At 44.4% G+C, this 21,405-nt stretch overlaps 1 protein-coding gene and 3 long non-coding RNA genes across 4 annotated transcripts in view; 3 read left to right on the top strand and 1 right to left on the bottom strand.

Moving 5' to 3' along the window:
- LOC100696855 (ADP-ribosyl cyclase/cyclic ADP-ribose hydrolase 1) overlaps window positions 1-17,439 on the top strand; it is a 33,637-nt gene extending 16,198 nt beyond the window's left edge. Inside the window, exons 6-8 of the mRNA XM_025910146.1 lie at window positions 16,957-17,043; window positions 17,148-17,231; window positions 17,333-17,439. Of these exons, the coding sequence (XP_025765931.1) occupies window positions 16,957-17,043; window positions 17,148-17,231; window positions 17,333-17,390 (229 nt within the window). The 3' untranslated portion in view covers window positions 17,391-17,439. The remainder of the gene's footprint in view (window positions 1-16,956; window positions 17,044-17,147; window positions 17,232-17,332) is intronic.
- On the top strand, window positions 68-780 carry LOC109203548 (uncharacterized). The gene is made up of 3 exons (XR_002063288.1): window positions 68-103; window positions 185-257; window positions 364-780. It is a non-coding gene; the product is annotated as an uncharacterized LOC109203548 (long non-coding RNA).
- On the bottom strand, window positions 491-6,708 carry LOC112847774 (uncharacterized). Its single transcript, XR_003221542.1, has 2 exons — window positions 6,645-6,708; window positions 491-797 (listed from the first exon to the last, which is right to left on the bottom strand). It is a non-coding gene; the product is annotated as an uncharacterized LOC112847774 (long non-coding RNA).
- On the top strand, window positions 5,957-6,627 carry LOC106099052 (uncharacterized). The gene is made up of 2 exons (XR_003221540.1): window positions 5,957-6,104; window positions 6,211-6,627. It is a non-coding gene; the product is annotated as an uncharacterized LOC106099052 (long non-coding RNA).
- Window positions 17,440-21,405: the final 3,966 nt, after the last annotated feature.

Raw genomic sequence — 21,405 nt, 5'->3', positions numbered from 1 at the left:
AAGAGCTGTGTAAAGGTAGTGGGTGTGTGGGGTGAAGTCAGCGCTCTTCTGTGGAAAAAACCAGAGGCAATTAATCCACTCGGTGCGAGTGGGTATACTCTCGGTAAGAGACTTTTGCCATTTTTGTTTGGATCATTTGCTATTGTATGTGCTTATTTTTAATGTGTCGTTGGACTTTTTTTAGTGTGACCACGAATTTTAATGGAAGAATTGATCAAGCCCTAGATCAACTGCGCGCAGGGAAACTGATCAATATTGTAGGTATATTGAGTGTTTGTTTTTAGCTTTATGATTTTGAATGGTTTCATAAAATTGGTATTTTATTGGGTAATATTTTAATCGATAATGTTGTTTGTTTTTCAGCTGTGCTGTCTCTGCTGTCCTTTTTTCTTTTGATTGATCTGTAATTTTGTTTTGGTTAGTCCGTCCAGCCGTAAAGGCGGTTATTGAGAGTGAGTTGTGTAAGGGCAGACTAACCTCCCTTTTTTGCTTTTTGTTTAATTGTTTGTGCCACTTCCCTTTATCTCCCAGATCGCAGGCCATGCATAGCGCTGATTCCCAGCTGCGCTGAGACCCGAATTGTTTGCAGTGCGTGCCACGATTGCAGTGTCGCTAAGCAGGGTGTGACGGGTTGCAGTGTTGTTCTTTTCGCACAGTTTGTGTGGTAAGTCTCATGTGCAGCTGGGATATCAGCAGGATGTGTTGTAAGTCCTGTCTGGAAACAACGGGGAATTTGTATGTTTAATTAATGTAATAAATAAATGATCAATTTATTTCTTTGCCCCGTTTACTCATACCTTGTCCTCGGTTACATTTTGGCGTTGTCAACAGGATTCAAGGGAGTGGCCATTTTGTTTTGTTATTTTGTAAGGACAGCAGGGACAGGTCTGTAAGATTGGAGCGAAGGAGCAGCCAGGTCTCGATCGCCATCATGGAGGGAAGCGAGCAACAAACAATGGCCCAACGTATACAGGAGTTGGAGAATGAACTTAGAGACTTGAAAACAGCATCTGTGGGTACAGAGAGGCCCTCCACGTCAACAGGAGCTACAGGAAGTGAATCAGAGACTGTGAGACCCAATCCTGTGGTATATGTACAACAGGATAGAAAGTTGCCAACATTTTCAGGGAAGTTGGACAATATGGGCTCACTGACTCTAGATGAGCGGATTGAGCAAATGAGAGACTTTGTGCGCACGAGAGGCAGAACTGAAAAAGAGCAAGCTCAAATTATTTTTAACCATTTAGAGGGTACTGCACGCACTGAGATAAAGTTTTTACCAAAGGAACAGAAAGAAAATGTTGAGAAAATTTTTGATACACTGAAAGAAACGTACAGCTGCTTAGATTCCCACATTTCTTTGCAACGCAGATTTTTCAATCGTAAACAATTAGAAGGTGAGTCTTTAATTGACTTTTCTCACTCTTTGATGGCGTTAATGGACCAGATTGCTAAAACGGATGAGGAAGCTGCAAGAAAAGCTTCAAAAGATCTGCGTGATCAATTTTGTGATGGTGTTAGAGATCAGACATTGAGGATTAGGCTGAGAGATTTAATTAATGCCAATCCACAGTGGACGATTCGTGAGGCGAGAGCTGAAGCGACCAGGTGGATGGCACAGTATGAGAATCAGCCTTTTAGGTCTAGATATAATCAGTCTATTTCAGTCTCAAGGTTGCAAGGCTCCAATAATGTAGAACTCGGTCATCTAGTTGGTGAATGCTTGGAAGGGGAGGTTGATTTGGGTGGGGTTATTATTTCATGTTTGCTGGACACAGGGTCCATGGTCACAACAATCACAGAAAACTCTTTTAAAAATAACTTTTCTCATCTCAGTGATGAAAAGCTCAAAGACTGTGGTTGGTTGGGACTTAAAGCAGCTAATGGCTTACAAATTCCTTATTCTGGGTATATTGAGTTGGATGTTACAATCCTGGGAATTCACCTACCTCGTCGAGGGGTGTTGATTGTGGGAGATCCAACAGATAGCCACATGGCACAGAAAAAGACATCTGTGCCTGGTGTGTTAGGAATGAATGTATTGAACCCCCTGTACTCTGAATTGTGTAAACAATATGGTTCAGACCTCTGGGAGGCTCCAGTTTTGAAGACTGTGCCACGTGGGTGGAGAAGAGCGTTGAGATACTGCCAAATGATGGAGGCCATGGCAAATTCTCCCGAACCCCATCGTGTTAGAGTACAGGGTAAGAAGTCTTTCTGTGTTCCAGCTGGAACGCAAAGTTATGTTCCTGTTACCTGTCCAAAGATGCCTGTGAATACACCCATCGACCTTTTGATTGAACCCCTAGGGCCTGATGATGGTTTTCTCCCGGAAGGCTTATTGGTGTCTCCTTCATTGGTAAAGGGAGAAGGAGGGGAGGCTTTTGTTCCAGTTACTAATGTGGGTAAAACTGATGTCTGGTTGACACCTCGTCGGGTGATTGCTACAGTTCAACTGGCCAGTGTGCTAGCAGAGGGTCATTCTGAAATACAGGTCTCTGTAAATTCACAGTGTTGTACAGCTTATATTTCCAGTCATACAATGGCAGACAATGCAGCGGAATTGGATCTGCCTGAATTTGAAAATCTTGAGGAGAGCGAGAAATGGCAAGCAAAAGTTTTATTGCAGAAGTATAGCGGCGTGTTTGCCAAGAATGAGTTGGATGTTGGTTGTAGTAAATTGATCACTCATGAAATTCCTTTGATAGATGAAACACCAGTGCGACAACCATACAGGCGAATCCCTCCGTCTCAGTATGAACTGGCAAGGGATCATATCAAACAGCTGCTGCAAGCTCGCATCATCAGAGAAAGTAGTAGTCCGTATTCATCCCCAATAGTTCTTGTTCAAAAGAAGGATGGAAGTTTACGCATGTGTGTCGATTATAGACAGTTAAACGCCAAGACCAGAAAGGATGCATTTCCTCTGCCAAGGATTGAAGAATCCTTGGATGCTTTGACTGGTGCTCAGTGGTTTTCCACTTTGGACCTGGCTAGTGGTTATAATCAGGTGGAAATGGCTGAGAAGGATAAGATTAAAACTGCATTTTGTACCCCTTTTGGTTTGTTTGAGTTCAACCGCATGCCTTTTGGTTTGTGTAACGCACCCAGTACATTTCAGCGCCTGATGGAGCGTTTGTTTGGAGATTGCAGACATCAGTCGGTGCTTTTGTATTTGGATGATGTGATTGTTTTTTCATCCTCCGTGCAACAGCATTTGGAGCGGTTGGAAGAAATATTCTCTCGTCTGGATAAAGAGGGGCTTAAGGTGAAACTCTCAAAGTGCCAGTTTTTCCAGAGGCAAGTGAAGTATTTGGGGCATGTGGTGTCCGCAGAAGGAGTTTCTACTGATCCAGATATAATAGCTGCAGTACGGGATTGGAAAACGCCCAGCAATCTAGCAGAACTGCGTTCCTTTTTAGGATTTGCTAGCTATTATAGGAGATTCATAGCTGGTTTTTCACGCATGGCTGCTCCCTTGCATAGACTGGTCTCTACACTCCTCCCTCCAGGTAGAAAAGATAGGACCCCCCCAAAACCATTATTGGATTCCTGGGATTTAGAGTGTGAACGAAGTTTTCATCAGCTCAAGGCTGCCCTAGTTTCTGCACCAGTGCTTGCTTTTGCTGATTTTCAGAAGCCATTTACGTTGGAAGTGGATGCAAGCTATGGGGGTTTAGGGGCAGTGCTCTCCCAGGAGTATGAGGGTAAGTTGCGGCCAATAGCTTTTGCTAGTCAGAGCTTAAAGCCTACAGAGCGGAATATGAAAAATTATAGTTCCATGAAGCTTGAGCTTGTAGCTCTTAAGTGGGCAGTCACTGAAAAGTTTAGGGAGTATCTTTTGGGTCATCGTTGCACTGTATTTACAGATAATAACCCACTAAGCCATTTGTCCACGGCAAACCTAGGTGCCACAGAACAGAGGTGGGCATCAGAGCTGGCCGCTTTTGATTTGACCATAAAATACCGGCCTGGGGCTCAGAATGCTAATGCAGACGCACTGTCCCGCCTACATGAAACTGTAATGGAATTGGATAGTCCGTTATCTAATGATATTGGAGTGCAGTGTGAGATGATTCCCAGTGTTCAGGCAGAGATAAGTGTTTTACCTGGTTGTTCTTTCTCTGATCTCTGTAGGTTACAGAAACAAGACCCTGTGATTGGTCCTTTCTTAAAGTATTGGGAGGTGGCCAGGTTGCCCGATTCAAAGGAAAGAGATGGTCTTTGTAAGGGTTCAAGGGAATTGGTCCGTCAATGGGGGCGGATGAAACAAAGGGAGTCTGTGTTATATCGCTGCACTCATACTCCTGATGGAGGGAGGGAGGTTGACCAGCTTGTGTTGCCGCAGTGTTTACAGAGCCGTGTCCTTCGTTTACTCCACGATGAGCATGGCCATCAAGGGGTTGAGCGTACACTGCAGTTGGTGCGCTCACGATATTATTGGCCACATATGTATGTAGATATTGAGAGATGGTGCAGAGATTGTGAAAGGTGTGTTCTTTCTAAGGCTGTTGTGCCAAAGATTAAAACCTTTATGGGTAGTATTTCTGCATCTCGGCCTCATGAAATTTTGGCAATTGATTTTACAGTACTTGAACCCTCAACTGACGGTAAAGAGAATATTTTGGTAATGACTGACATATTTTCTAAATATACTCAGACTGTCCCTACGAAAGATCAGCGAGCCAGCACAGTGGCAAAGGCTTTAGTGAAGCATTGGTTTCATTTATTTGGGCCTCCAAGTCGCATACATTCTGATCAGGGGCGAAATTTTGAAAGTGCTTTGGTGCAACAGCTGTGTAAGATTTATAAGATAGAGAAGAGTCGGACGACTCCCTACCATCCGCAAGGTAATGGTCAATGTGAACGATTTAATCGTACACTTCATGACTTGCTGCGTGCCCTGCCTCCTGAACAAAAGCGCCGGTGGCCCCGGCATCTCTCCCAAGTCACATATGCGTATAACACCACAGTACATCAGTCGACTGGTATGACTCCATATTATTTGATGTTTGGGCGAGAGCCACGTTTGCCAGTGGATTTTTGGTTGGGTGCTGGCAGTGAAATTGATGAGGACGTCACTCTTGAAGAGTGGGCATAGGAACACCAAAAGTCCCTGGCTGCTGCATATGATGTTGTGCAGCAACGGTTAGAAAGGAGAAGGGTTCAGAGAGAATTTGAATTCCTCTAAATGTGCTAGTCCTGATTTGGAGCAGGGCGATTTGGTGTATATGAGAAACCACTCTGTAAGAGGTCGTAATAAGATTCAAGATTTTTGGGACCCCACGCCTTTTCAAGTAGTGCGACCTCCTCCTGGTCATGGCGTAGTATATTCAGTCGCTCCTGCTGGGCACACTGGTCCACTTCGACAAGTACATCGAACTGAGTTGAGAAACATTCCAATCAGGGAATTGGAGGGAGATCAAGATAGTGGTCTACAAATGTCAAAACAGGATGATCTAACTGGAATGTTGGCCACAAATAACAGTATGGTTGATGAAGTGGAACAGATGTTTACAGAACAGGGAGATGGAAGCGATTCTGCAGTGTTGAAGGAAGGGACATTGAGTCCTACACATGTGGGGGTGCCCCATTTGGACTGTTCTGGGGACCTAGAACCTGGGGAGGAAGATGTTGCCAGCTTGGCACAAGGGCCTCGTAGGTCAATGAGGAATACTGCTGGACAGCACTCAAACCCATTTAAATTGCCACAATCCACTATAAAATGAGCCAAATTGTAAGTGTGCTCTCTTTTCAGCTCATCGTCGGGTCGCCGATGCCCTTTGAAGGGGAGGGTTGTAACAAGTGTCACCTGGCAGTTGTTGCTCTCTGCCAGGTGATTGGCTGAAGAGCTGTGTAAAGGTAGTGGGTGTGTGGGGTGAAGTCAGCGCTCTTCTGTGGAAAAAACCAGAGGCAATTAATCCACTCGGTGCGAGTGGGTATACTCTCGGTAAGAGACTTTTGCCATTTTTGTTTGGATCATTTGCTATTGTATGTGCTTATTTTTAATGTGTCGTTGGACTTTTTTTAGTGTGACCACGAATTTTAATGGAAGAATTGATCAAGCCCTAGATCAACTGCGCGCAGGGAAACTGATCAATATTGTAGGTATATTGAGTGTTTGTTTTTAGCTTTATGATTTTGAATGGTTTCATAAAATTGGTATTTTATTGGGTAATATTTTAATCGATAATGTTGTTTGTTTTTCAGCTGTGCTGTCTCTGCTGTCCTTTTTTCTTTTGATTGATCTGTAATTTTGTTTTGGTTAGTCCGTCCAGCCGTAAAGGCGGTTATTGAGAGTGAGTTGTGTAAGGGCAGACTAACCTCCCTTTTTTGCTTTTTGTTTAATTGTTTGTGCCACTTCCCTTTATCTCCCAGATCGCAGGCCATGCATAGCGCTGATTCCCAGCTGCGCTGAGACCCGAATTGTTTGCAGTGCGTGCCACGATTGCAGTGTCGCTAAGCGGGGTGTGACGGGTTGCAGTGTTGTTATTTTCGCACAGTTTGTGTGGTAAGTCTCATGTGCAGCTGGGATATCAGCAGGATGTGTTGTAAGTCCTGTCTGGAAACAACGGGGAATTTGTATGTTTAATTAATGTAATAAATAAATGATCAATTTATTTCTTTGCCCCGTTTACTCATACCTTGTCCTCGGTTACATTAGCTTTCCAAGCTTCCCTCGGGTCCTTTTAATTGTTGTGACGCGTGTTTGCCGATTTGCCACACGGAGCAGCGCGAGAGTAAAGCACGAGGGAGGTGCTAATAATTGGCTCAGTCATTTTTAATGATCGTTGAAAACCCAGATCGTAATCGAGATTAAAATTCGATTAAATGAGCAGCCCTAATTGTAGGATCTACCTTACAATATAAAGTGCCTTGAGGTGACTGTTGTTGTGATTTGCTATATAAATAAATTTTAATTGTGATGAATTCTCGTTGTTTTTAGTATTAATTATCCCTTTCCTGTACATACATTCCCGGACCCGTCCTGTAACCCTGCTTTCTATTGGATGAATGAGCATGAGTGCCTGACAGTGAGGAGGAGTGTGTGTGAGCATCGAGTGGAGAAGAGGACTGGAGCTGAATGTGAGAACGAGATCAGAGTGTTTGCATGTGGAGCACCTGTTTCCCCCTGCCAACATGTGGACCCCTGGAGCCCTTCTCTGATTCCCTCAACTTGTATATATCACACCTGGTGTTTAACAAAGTAAAGAACTGTGAACGTGATCCACAGTCTGTGCCTGAGTCCGATCTGCTAGCCTTGACAATAACAGTGAGCTCACTGTATTCAAATGGTCCCACCACCAGAATCACCAGAGCTCAGTCCAAAAGAGCACCTGTGGGATGTGGTGGAATGAAAAACTGAAATCGTGGATGTGCGGCCAACAAATCTGCAGCATCTGTGTGATGCTGTATTGTTGATAGGAACCAAAATCTTAGAGGAATGTTTCCAGCATCTTCTTGAAAGTACACCAAAATGAGTCTAACCCAGAACAAGCAAGGTGTACCAAATGAAGAAAAAATGTCCTGTGAGTGTATGTATGTTGATTAATTTGTCATAACAGGTTGAAAAGGTATTTGAAATAAAATTGAGTATATTTCTGAAAAGATTTACATTTGTTATTTTACTGTAGAGCATCTGCAAAAGGGTGTAACTATTGCACTGTATTAGATAGAGGAGTTGTACAGGGAGATGGCCAAGGGCAGGAATGATTTCCTGTGTTGTTCAGTGGTGCTTTTTGGTAATCTCAGTCTCTCACTGAACGTGCTCCTGTGACTAGCCAGCATGTCATGAAGTGGGTGGGAGGTGTTATCCAGCATTGTCCTCATCTTGGACAACATCCACCTCTCAGACACCGCCCTAAGGGAGTCCAGCTCCATCCCCACAAAATTACTGGCCTTGCGCATCAGTTTATTTAGTCTGTTGGCATCTGCAACCCTCAACCTGCTGCCCCACTTTGTTCCTAGTTTTGGAAATAATTGATTATGCAAAAATTGCTTTGAATAAACCAGCATATTCTTTAGTAATTGATCCAAACACACTATAGAAATGATTTACCTTTGAGCTGCTCAGAGGAGATTTGGAGTCAACACTCTGACTAAGAAGCTGAGGGTGGACAGCTAACATAAATGTGCCCTAGCTTTTTCTTTTTTCTTTTCTGTCCTGTGTCATTATGTAATGTAGTGAGATTTCTTTCCTTTGTTTTATTTTATTTTGAGGAGCTAAGCCAAGCAAATATGCATGTTGCTGTCATAGATACCTTTACTAATGGGTGCCCCGGATGGTCAGACTGTGAAAACAACCCCGCTCACTCATTTTGGATTCGTGCCTCTGCTGCTGTAAGTTTTCAACATGAATTTACTACATTTTCTTTCTCTCTTTTAAACAGGATAGTCCTGAGGTCGTGCATTGCTTAAAATAACACACAAGTGGACTGCAGAGTGCAGCAAATCCCTCCTGAGTATAAGTCATGGTGATGGAGAAAAGAAATGTTCATTAGTGGTGTGCGATACTGCATATTTTGGTATCGATCCGATACCAAGTAAATACGGGCCAGTATCGCCGATATCAATACCGATACCGATACTTTTCAATAAATCAGGTGGATGCCTCATTGAATTGCTAAATCGCAATTAATTTTCATGACCTTAAGTGTTTTTTGTGATTTTTCCTTTTATATTATTAATTACTTAAAACCCAGGACATAATTAGGAGAAATAATTTATTTATAATTAAATAAAAAATGCTTTATTATTGTGGCGGGCCGTGGTCTGCGATGCTGCTGCAGATGAGGTGGACTCACCTTCACTGCATCTACAATTATGCCTCACCGGCTTAAAACCTGTGCGCTGCTTGTGCTGTTGTTGTTTTTGGTGTTGATGTGTACAGCTGGCAGCAGGAGGGCTGCAGCCATTGAATGTAGGCTACTGTTACAGCAACCGGGTGATCACTGTAAGGGTGGACAGCGCGCGGCTCAGGGTGAGCCGGAGGCTGGCGCGCCAACGGGACCTGCCAAGCTGGAGATGGAGGTCGAGGTGCGCGGGGGTCCTGCCTGAGGGCGGCATGCTGTCCGCTTTGGCACGCAGGCTGCATGGTCCTGCGTGCCGGCCGTCTGCCCAGCTGCCTCTGAGCCCCGGCTCACTTCCACTCCTGCTCCGCCGCCTCTGCTTGCCATATGGGTGGCCATCAGGCCTCCGCTGGAGGCACGGGCGACCGCTAGAGTGGACACTTCGCCGTCGCTGGGCCGGGGCATGGGGCGCCGATGGTCCGGGCCAATTCCCTCACCTGCTCGCGGGGTGGGGTGAAGCGGGCGATGGGGGTATGTGGCAGGGCGTGTTCTGCGATGCCGCTGCAGGTTTGGTGGTGGTGATGTGTACGGCTGCAGCGGGAGAGCTGCAGCCGTTGAATGTACTGTTACAGCAACCATGTGATTATTGTAAGAATAAATGATGCGGCGAAGCATGAAAATGCCATCGGGTCTGCCGTGGTGGCGATCTTTTTTTTTTTCTTTTTTTTTAATCTTAAGTGCACGCAAACCAGTAAACAAATTAAAAAAAATAGTGTTGATAAACTATAACACGAAAATGACAATTAAAATTTTCAACAACAAAAACAATTGGTAAAAATATAATTAATATGTAAACAACTTAATAACCCCCAAAGTGTCTAAGTCACGTGACGTGTCAGCGCAACACCCAAACATAAGAGAGGGGGGGCGGGGGGAGCAAAGTGTGCCTGCTCTCCGCTGACACAGGAGCGGCTAGTCCAGCGACCTGGCTGTTTCGTTTTTGCCAAAAGCACAGCATAGCAAACAAGCAGAACTCAAAGTAAAGAATCGATCTAACCAGGCTAGTATTGATCCGATACCGATCCCGACTTGGGATCGATACTATCGATATTTGGATCGATCCGCCCACCACTAATGTTCATGCTGTCTCGTTGTCTGTCAGTTAGGGATGGGTATCGTTCAGGTTTTATCCAATACCGGTGCCAAACCGGTACTTTTGAAACGGTGCTGGTGCTTAAACGGTGCTCGAACCGGTGCTTAAAGAATGGAGAACACAAACTTTGTCCAAAAACCTCTCATGTTCAGTTGTTTTTTTGTAAAAAGATAACAATGTTAGCCTTTTCTGCAGCTATAGGGCATATATGGTCTCACTCTTGGCTGGAAGCAGTGCTTAAACAATGGAAAAAACACAAACTTTGTCCTAAAACCTCTCATGTTTAGCTGTTTTCCACTTTTTCTTTGGTCATTTTTGCCTTTTTGGCCCAGGTGAAGGAAGCATCTGCCATCAAACAAGAAGACAGCCGCATGTAACTACGACGGTGTTTGCTAGTTCACCTTACATGCATTAATTTAATAACGTGGTTAGCGTACTCAACGTTAATTACACACGAACAACATTAAGCTACTGACCCAGAGAAGAACGGCTGCTGCTGCCATCATCATCCGTCATCATTTCTGCTACACTGGCAGGGCTGGGGGCCAGGACTCTACCCTTCAGGTTCTTGGGGGATGTTGCTAACTCGGTGTATTTCTCGGCTTTTAAAAAAAAAATGCTATGCGTCACCAGGTTCGTCGTCAAATTTGAGGTGTTACCTCCTTTGCACAGTATCACTTTAAAGCACTTGTTGCAGGCTGCTGAGTTTGTATCTTTTGCTGTTCATTTTGTTGTTTGTTGAAAAAAATGTACAGACCAGTAAAGCCTGGGTGAACTTAAAGGTGAACTAGAAGAAATGGAAAAACTGGAAAAACGACCACAGTCGCAATAATTGACATCTGTGAAATTATTGCAACATTTGGACAGTAAAATAATTTTAAATACGACATTGGATCATAATGGTAAAACCTCAGTGACATGTTGCAGCCTCATACTTCCTGTTATGAATATAATGATGTTCACATAATATCGATCTGTGGAGTAAGAAGTGCAGTCATTTTTTTCATTTTTTAAAATAAGGGACTTTAGATATGTCCAGTGTTCCATTATTAAAAACTTTACAGGAAGACACAAATAACTAACATTAAATCAGGACAAAATCTTGAAATTTTTTTAGGTTTTTTTACAAGATCAGTGTGTCTTCAAAATCCCCTTTGTGTGTCTGTAGTTTGCAGATGTAGCCTGTGATAATGTCACGGCAATGCTAAACGGATTGGTCAGCGATCCATTCAGTTCTACAAGTTTTATGAGGAATGGCTTTTTATTTAGTGGTAATTTTTTATTTAACCTTCATTTAACCAGGAAGATCTGATTAAGATTAAAAAAATCTTTTTCAAATGAGACCTGACCAAGATAGGCAGCAGCAAGTGCTGGCACCACACAATTTAACAGTGATATATGTGCTGAGTTTCAAGCTAAGTTGTCAGTGCAGATTAAAAGAAGTGCTATTAAAAACAGTTATTATTGTCTTTGTTGCCCAATGTCAAAGGTTGTTGTAAAAAAAAAAGTTCTTGCTCTACAAACCAAATGAGGTTTAAATGTTTGTGTGTCTACTCGGGGTGATTTTGATGTGGGCTGCTTCATTTTCATTTATGTCTCAGTCACACTAGGATTAAACTAGGACTGCTGCATCCTCCCGCAGGCCCACCACCCGCAGGAGGCGCCATAGGGGTCGGGTGCATTGTGTGTCGGGCGGCGGCCAGGAGCGGAGGCCCTGGCGGACCGATCCCTGGCTGCCAAGACTGGCAATAGGGACATGGAATGTCACCTCTCTGGTGGGGAAGGAGCCTGAGTTAGTGCGTGAGGTTGAGAAGTACCGGCTAGATATAGTCGGGCTCACCTCTACGCATGGCTTGGGCTCTGGAACTAGTCTCCTGGAGAGGGGCTGGACTCTGTCTCAGTCTGGAGTTGCCCCTGGTGAGAGGTGGCGGGCTGGGGTGGGTATTCTAATATCCCCCGGCTTGCTGCCGGTACGTTGGGGTTTTTCCCGGTGGATGAGAGGGTTTGTTCCCTGCGCCTCAGGGTCGGGGAACGGGTCCTGACTGTCATCTGCGCTTATGCGCCGAGTGGCAGTTCAGAGTACCCAGCCTTCTTAGAGTCCCTGGGGGGAGTGCTGGAAGGTGCCCCACCTGGAGACTCTGTTGTCCTGCTGGGAGACTTCAATGCTCACGTGGGTAACGACAGCGAGACCTGGAGGGGCGTGATTGGGAGGAACGGCCTCCCTGATCTGAACCCGAGTGGTGTTTTGTTATTGGACTTCTGTGCAAATCACAGTTTGGCCATAACGAACACCTTGTTCGAACATAAGAGTGTCCATAAGTGCACGTGGCACCAGGATGCTCTAGGCCGCAGGTCGATGATCGATTTTGTAATCGTATCACCAGACCTGCGACCATATGTTCTGGACACTCGGGTAAAGAGAGGGGCTGAGCTGTCAACTGATCACCACCTGGTGGTGAGTTAGATCAGGTGGCGGGGGAGGACGCTGGACAGACCCGGTGCACCTAAACGCGTAGTGAGGGTGTGCTGGGAACGTCTAGCAGAGGCCCCAGTCCGCGAGATCTTCAACGCACACCTCCGGCAGAGCTTCAACAACATTCCGAGGGAGACTGGGGACATTGAGTCCGAATGGACCATGTTCAGCGTCTCCATTGCCGAAGCTGCTGCATTGAGCTGCGGCCGCAAGGTGGTTGGTGCCTGCCGTGGTGGGAATCCCCGAACCAAATGGTGGACACCAGAGGTGAAGGGAGCCACCAGGCTGAAGAAGGAGTCCTATCCGGCTTGGTTAGCCTGTGGGACTCCAGAGGCAGCTGACAGGTATCGACAGGCCAAGCGGAATGCGGCTCGGGCAGTGGCTGAAGCAAAAACTCGGGTGTGGGAGGAGTTCGGAGAGGCCATGGAAAAAGACTTTCGGACTGCCTCGAAGAGATTCTGGCAAACCGTCAGGCGTCTCAGGAGGGGAAAGCGGTGCTCTACCTGCACTGTGTATAGTGCTGGCGGTGCGCTGCTGACGTCGACTGAGAAAATTGTCAGACGGTGGAAGGAATACTTCGAGGACCTCCTTAATCCCACTGACACGTCTTCCGAGGAGGAAGCAGAGTCTGGGGATGAAGGGAATGACCCGCCAGTTTCTGGGGTCGAGGTCACTGAGGCAGTTAAACAACTCCTCGGTGGCGGAGCCCCTGGTGTTGATGAGGTCCGCCCCGAGTTCCTGAAGGCTCTGGACGTTGTAGGGCTGTCCTGGTTGACACGCCTCTACAATGTTGCGTGGAGATCAGGGGCAGTACCCCTGGACTGGCAGACCGGGGTGGTGGTCCCCATCTTTAAGAAGGGAGACCGGAGGGTGTGTTCCAACTACAGGGGGATCACACTCCTCAGCCTCCCTGGGAAAGTCTATGCCAGGGTGCTGGAAAGGAGAGTTCGTCCGTTAGTCGAACCTCGGATACAGGAGGAACAATGCGGTTTTCGTCCTGGTCGCGGAACACTGGACCAGCTCTTTATCCTCTCAAGGATACTTGAGGGTGCATGGGAGTTTGCCCAACCAGTCTACATGTGTTTTGTGGACTTGGAGAAGGCATTCGACCGTGTCCCTCGGGGTGTCCTGTGGGAGGTGTTGCGGGAGTATGGGGTGTCTGGCCCATTGCTACGGGCCATTCGATCCCTATACAACCGTTGTAAGAGTTTGGTTCGCATTGCCGGCAATAAGTCGGACTCGTTTCCGGTGGGTGATGGGCTCCGCCAGGGCTGCCCTTTATCACCGATTCTGTTCATAATTTTTATGGACAGGATTTCTAGGCGCAGCCAAGTGGCGGAGGGCTTTCACTTCGGTGGCCTCAGAATCTCATCTCTGCTTTTTGCGGATGATGTGGTTCTGTTGGCTTCATCGGGTGAGGGCCTCCAGCTCGCACTGGAACGGTTCGCAGCCGAGTGTGAAGCAGCGGGAATGAGGATCAGCACCTCCAAATCTGAGGCCATGGTTCTCAGCCGGAAAAGGGTGGAGTGCCCACTCCAGGTCGGGGATGAGTTCCTGCCTCAAGTGGAGGAGTTTAAGTATCTCGGGGTCTTGATCACCAGTGATGGGAGAAGGGAGCCGGAGATCGACAGACGGATTGGTGCTGCGGCTGCAGTGATGCGGACGCTGCACCGGTCCGTCGTGGTGAAGAGGGAGCTGAGTGTAAAAGCGAAGCTCTCAATTTACCGGTCGATCTACGTCCCGACCCTCACCTATGGCCACGAGCTGTGGGTAGTGACCGAAAGAACGAGATCGCGGATACAAGCGGCAGAAATGAGCTTCCTCCGAAGGGTGGCTGGCCTCTCCCTTAGAGATAGGGTGAGAAGTTCGGCCATCCGGGAGGGGCTCAGAGTAGAGCCGCTGCTCCTCCACATCGAAAGGAGCCAGTTGAGGTGGTTCGGGCATCTGACAAGGATGCCCCCTGGGCGCCTCCTGGGTGAGGTGTTCCGGGCATGTCCCACCGGGAGGAGGCCCCGGGGCAGACCCAGGACGCGCTGGAGAGATTATATCTCTCGGCTGGCCTGGGAACGCCTTGGTGTTCCCCCGGATGAGCTGGAGGAGGTGGCTGGGGATAGGGAGGTCTGGGCTTCTCTGCTTAGGCTGCTGCCCCCGCGACCCGATCTCGGATAAAGCGGATGAAGATGGATGGATGGATGGATGCTGCATCCTGGGAACTAGGAAAGAAATCACAGCAACAGCATTGAATTTTTTATTAGCGACCAAATTCAAGTAGCTGTGGTGAACAATTCATTGTCCAGTGGTTGAGTATGTATCAGCCTCAATCTCTGGGCAATCAATTTTGATTCTAAGGCAGTTGCACAGGTCACCTGGTGGTGGCCAACCTGACTCTAGACCAGGGGTCGGCAACCCGCGGCTCCGGAGCCGCATGTGGCTCTTTAGTCCTTATAGTGCGGCTCCACGTGGTTTGGGAAAATAAATTAGAAGTATTTAACTGAAGTGCATTTTATTTGTGTTTAGTTCTTTAAAAAAAAAACAAAAAAAAACTTGTAGTTCTATATTGGAATATTGTTGTGATTTTGAAATATAAAAATAAAATTATATATATATATTTTTTTTTTTTCTCCGCTCAAAATAAGCGTCACACTTGGGGAAGCCGGTGTACTCGCCGAAACGCCGTGCATTTATCGAGACTTTCAACCCCAGATAGGCCAATTATGGATCTTCAGATCCACATTATGTCGGCAGCTGTTCTCCACCATGAACTATGTTAAAAACAAACACCGCTCACGCCTCACAGACGACAGCTTACAGTCCTGCGTAAAGATGAAAGCCCCGATTAGCAGACGCTGTGAGCAGAGGTTCAGGACCAGAAGTCTCATTGTAAACATATCACTGCAGACCCGACGATGTTTGCATGGACATGCTTTTCAGCATCTCTTTATTGAGCACTTTTCACACACGGTTGCTGTATGCATACAGCTGGTTGTAGCTTTTCAGCTCACAGCCCGACACATACCAACAACAGCAGAGAGAGCACAGGCTTTAAGGCGGCGAGGCGTGATAGCGGGTGCCGCTCAGGTGCGTCCGACTCCCATTCAGCGGCACTGCAGACCACGCCCCGCCACACACATTAACAAGGTAAAATAGATATTTAGGCAGAATTTTGCAAATATCTATTTTTTTTTAGCAGCATAGTGCTTTTTTTCCCAATTACTTTTTAAAAGGGTGGCGGCTCACAACAGTTTTTGTTTGCTACATGGATCATTTTAGTTCAGCTGGGTGTCTTTGCTTTTGTTATATTTCTTTAAGAGTTCAAAATATGTTAATTACATAAATAAAATGTAATTTTCTCTGTAGCACTTCATGGATTTTATAAGCAACACACCTTAGTTGCTCTGTGGATTCTTTTAAAAAGCAGTTAAAAACTTTTCTGTTCAAACAAGCCTTTTGTTGATCTATGTATTTTATATTCTTTACATTATTTACATTTGATCTTTTACATTGTGTATAATGTCTATTGATTGTATTGTTTATTTTAATATTTGTACAGCGCTTTGTGACTGCCTGTCTGTGAAAAGCGCTTAATAAATACACTTTGCTTACTTACTTTAGTTGTTCACACAAAGCACAAAGGTAAAAAAACAATATATACAGTGTTATCTTCATTTTAGATTTCAAAAAGTATTTGCGGCTCCCAGTGTTTTCTTTTGCGTGGAAACCGGGTCCAAGTGGCTCTTTGGGTGTTAAAGGTTGCAGACCCCTGCTCTAGACAATCACAGACTCAGACAGATTGGCAAAGGTTTGCAAATAAGTACCAGCTAACTTATGAAAGCAGACAGATTGAACACACTGCAGTCAGTCTGTCTCTTTGCTGTAGAGGACTCGACTCGACTCGCTGCCCAAGGGTTTTGTTCTGGGTTGGTTTAAAAAGGCAAAGTTGATGTGCACTTTTGTCACTTTGCAGTTAAATTGCTGTCCTGCAAGAATTATATCAATATTTATTTTGAGAATTTCTTTTTCAATTCATTGAAATTCTGGCTGGACTCTTAATGTAACAACAAACAGATGGTAACAGATTTGTGGTTTTCATCAATTGCCAAATTGGCTTCATTTAATCACAAACTGATAGCAGACTGATTCTGTCTAACTGCTTTTTTATCGCCGTCTTGATACATCAGAGCTGCTTTGAAGATGGCAGCTAGCAGGAAACGGTCACAGACCTGTTCCTCATCTTAAGAGCAGCTATTTTAAAAGCAGTCTCATGGCTCAAGTTCATTGTAGAGGGTCACAATACCTCCGGTAATGCCACGGTCTACAACCCTTGCTTTCCCTAGTGTGACTGCAACATAAGGCATTCTGCACTGAGAATAATTATCCGAGGTGACAACTGATCCTTTTAGTACTGTAGAAATTCATTAAGAGTGTGTCGTAGGCTCAAGTGCCACATAGATGAAAAAAATCTGTGTTGTGGTGATAGAAGTATCTAGTTGAATTTTGTACGCTGAGCTGCTGTTCTTTTGTTTTTTTCTCTCTCTCGTCAGTATTTTTGCAAGCGTTGAGGTGCCGAGGTTTAATGCCTCTAGGGTCAAGAACCTGAATGTTGTTATGGTCATACAGAAGAACAACATGTAAGATTTTGTCTTTATACACAAATCTGTCACCACAATGTGCGTCCAATATATTAAAATTGATCCTACATTCACTGCTTCTGTTCCTGTTCTAACTTCTTCAGATCAAACTGTACAGATCCATACTTGAAGAATTTGACGCAAGCGCTAGATAAAGGGATAACATACAGCTGCAAAGACGTGCCTGAGTAAGTACATGTGTGTTACAAAGGAGCTGACGACCTGCTTGTATCTGTCCTCACAAAACACAACTGACCTCTTGTTATTACCTTCTAATGTATTCAAACAGATCTCAGATTCAGGAATGTGGCGCCAAACCAGAGATAGCGTGTGGAGACTGCTGGTGAACAAGTCTGATGTCAGTCACAACATAGTAGCATTCATCCACAGAAACATTTCTCTTGTTTCCCTGTAACTTTTTTAGTACATTTTGGGAATTTTTGTACATGTGAAATGCATTTTTCTAAACATCTATGTTTCTAATACATTCCACTATGACAATGTCCATTTTAACTTTGTGGGATCAGAAGTTAAACTGTTATTTTTAACTAAACACATTGAGTCCCATGGCTGCCATCTCCTCGTTGGCAGGATATGCATTATTTTTTCAATAAAATGTTAACATACAAGATTGTAAACTTTATTTAGACTCCAAAGTGTAATACTGACTGTTGTGTAATCACATCCTAATCCAGCACCAAGTGCACCATGTCTTTGTTGTTTTCTAGTCATTTTAAAGTTTCTGTGTTTGTTCTATTTAACTAGAATAATTTAAAAATTATTCTGCACAGTACGTGCAGAAGTCTTGAGACACCCCTCTTTTATTTATCTCTCTGACAGAGGCCTGACAAAGTTTTTCTTTGGAGTAACTTACTAACAGTGATGCTTCAAGCATAAAAAGGCAGCTCAATTCAGGGAAAGAACCAGTGTAGACACAACACTGCCAACTTAGCAAAGAACCAAATATAAATTGCATCTTTAGTTACTTTGTTACTAGCAGACTTTCTCAAAAACATATCATTTGTTCCTGTTTCTTTAGAAAATCTGCAAATTCCCAAGATAACACACTTTGAAAGATATAGAATAGTATTTTTTCAGCAACAAGGTGATTTCCAAAGTGCTGTTGGCTGATGTTATGACTGTCGGCGTAATTTTATTTAATATGTAAATCTGAGTGTGCAGGTGCCTCTCCATGATTGGTGAATCCAGGGGGACGGATCATACCGATTGGCTAATGACCAGGAGGCAGCATATAACAAGTCACCACCATGGACAGCCAGTCATTCATCCTCGGGCCATCGCAACCGGCAGACTGTGTGTTCCCTAATGCTTGTTGCTACTGGAGCATGTAGGGGTGCACTGCCTTTTTGTTTGATTACAGTTTTCTCCTGTTTTTGTTAGTTAGGAAGGTTAGTCGTTGTTGTTTGGTTTAATTCTTTTGAATAGAAAAGCTTGATTTATCTTTGAGATAGGAAATAACTTTGTTTGTTATTTTGGCCTTTGGTCCACCGAGATTATAATTTGCTCCCATCCTTTATTTTACATTCGTTCTTTGTAAATAAACTACCATAAAACCGGATTAGTTGTGTGTGTGCTGCTTGGGGTCGGACGGGGATAGATCACCCTTATGTTATGGTCTGGCCATGCCTAGGTGGGCCATAACATAATTGGGGGCTCGTCCGGGATCTTTTCTCGCTTTGTTTGGTAAGTTCGGTTGGTGTATCCTGTTCTGGTTGGCAGTTTTATTTCTTTGTGTGGAGGTGTGTGATAATGGATTTTTCACTTGAAGATTTTGTGGAGGCACCTTCATGGGAAAAAAATGAGAAATGTAAGAAAGCGTACCTGCTCATTGTGGCTAACTCTTATAATGTGGAAGTGTCTTACGGTGCTCGCAAGGCAGAGTTGAAGGAAACACTGGCTAAAGAGCTGGTGGAGAAAGGTGTATTTCTACCACGAGGGGATGCTGAAAAAAAGCCAGTAGAAGAGGCAGGTGACGCTGCATCTGAAGCAGATGCTAACGCAGGTGATGCATCTGCTGCTGGCACGGAGGCTGATCGGATATCTGAACCTAGTGAAGGTTCGGCAACTGAGGATCTGCGCCTCACGCTCCGCATAAAAGAGGTGGAGAACTGCAACAAGGAGCTTGAAGTGCAAGCTTTGCACCTCCGTATCAGAGCTCTTGAACTTTAAAAACGCTCAGCTAGAGGTACATCAAGCACGAGTGTTTTTCCTTCTGCTAGTTTTGATATAAGCACATCACATTGGTTCTCCCGTTTCGCGAGTTTTGGTCCCTTTTACTCCATTGTAAACTTATGGGAAAAGCCCAAGAAGTGTGTTCAAGCCTATCTATTGAGCAGAGTTTAGATTACGAAACTCTTAAGAAAACTGTTATGCAGGCGTATGAACGTATGCCTGAAGCATATCGACAAAAATTCAGGAATCTTAATAAAACTGGTAAGCGAGAAAAGAATGTGTTGTTTGAGAAATGGTGTTGTTCGCGTAAAGTTAAAACCGTTGAGGAGTTGAAAGCTCTTATTTTGCTGGAGGAGTTTAAAAAGTGTTTGCCGGAACACATCGTGACTTATCTAATATGAACAAAAGGTGACATCTCTCATTAACACGGCACTCCTGGCTGATGAGTTTGTTTTAACGCACAAAAGTGTGTTCTGTACACAGACACTACCATACAAGTGGATTAGTTGTGTGATGTCCTGCCTGGGTCAGACGGGGATGGATCACCCTTATGTTATGGTCTGGCCACGCCTAGACGGGCCATAACTTGGCACATGTCTGTATGGTGTGCAGTGTCTCCATAACAATTTGAGTAAACTATACAGGTGGCGGACCAAAGAAGTGACAGGCCTAAAACACTACAGCCAAAGAACCAAATCTGAAAGTCATGTCCTTAAGAAGCCTTAACAAATCCAGGAAAGACCTGACACAATACTAGAGAGATGCATCTGGCACTTTTAGCTGATCCATCTACTGTTCGCTGAAGTCTCAACAGAAATGGTCTCAGTGGAAGGGTGTTTTTAAGACTTCATTCTTAAGGAAGAAAAGGCTGAGGAGTGCCAGATTACACAAAACCTGGATGGAAAATCAGTATCAGCGGGTGTTAATGAATGAAGTATCCAACTTTGACAGTTTTTGTTCACATTGTCAGTATGCATGGAGGATATACAAGAGTAAGTGTCTAAAGACATGTATAAGACACTGCTGAGACTCTGTCATGGTGTGGGGCTGCATTTAAGTCAGTGATCTTGGGGATCTTGTCAACATTTATGGAATTACTAACACAGAAAAGTACCAGCACATTTTGTGTCTGTGAATAGTTTCTCTTCAAAGAAGAGCTCTGAATGTCCTTCAAGAAGCCTTGAAAACTCTTCCTGGAGAGTATTTAAAGAAATAACAAGAAAGCTTGCCTAAAAAAGTTCAGGCTGTGTTGAAGAATAAAGGTGGTCATTCCAAATATTGACTTTTAAAGTCGTTAGAATTGTACAAACTCTTGTCTTATATACTATATTTTAACGTCATATGGATTTATCTAAAGGTCATTACATTATGATTAATGCTAAAAGGGTGAAAGTGAAAGCACTTAACCTTTAAAGTTGTAAATGTAGCAAAATGAATATCATACTTTGATATTGTTAATCACCGTTTAGTGGCCAATATATGGTGCTACCATAAATAGTGGCTGCCACCCGAGAATCTGTTACTCGCTCACCTGTTGCTGAATGTATCTGGGTCATCGGTCAGCTGACCTCTCCATCTGTTTATAATAGGAGTCATGCTGTCTGAATTGTTATTTTTTTATTAGTGGTACTCATGTTTTTGTTTTTGTTTTTCTTAAATCACCTGCGGATTATTTCCTTTGAAGCCTTCCATCGATTGCTGGTATGTTTTTATATGTTGCCATACTTTTAACTATATTACTTTGCAGTAAGCAGGTGTGTTTATAGGTTGTAGCTGCTGAAGCCTCCTATTGGCCACTTATCCAAAAATGCTGATTTTATGATGCATTACAGTGTCATGGTCCTGTGTTGGTGACCCAGTGTTTTGTATTTTTGGTTTAAGTAATAATTTATTAATTATGGTTTTCTGTTTTGTATTATATTTACTGTTCCTGGTTTCTAGGTTTCTGTTCCGTTTCTGTTCTCCGTGTGTTGTATGCTTCATCTTAGGGAAGAAAAAAGGCAGAAAACTATGTTCCACGTCTAGTTACTTTTGTCTCTGTGCTTCATGGTCCATCTGTTCCAGAGTCTGTCATGTTTCCACATCTCAGTGTCTAATCTGCATCTTTGTAAATTGTGTGGTGCTTCCCGTTTTACTTTGATAGTGCGTGTCCTATGTCAGTGTATCCTG

This window comes from Oreochromis niloticus, linkage group LG9 (assembly GCF_001858045.2).
Source record: "Oreochromis niloticus isolate F11D_XX linkage group LG9, O_niloticus_UMD_NMBU, whole genome shotgun sequence".
Lineage (NCBI taxonomy): Eukaryota > Metazoa > Chordata > Actinopteri > Cichliformes > Cichlidae > Oreochromis > Oreochromis niloticus.
This window is presented reverse-complemented; position numbering and strand designations above follow the sequence as displayed.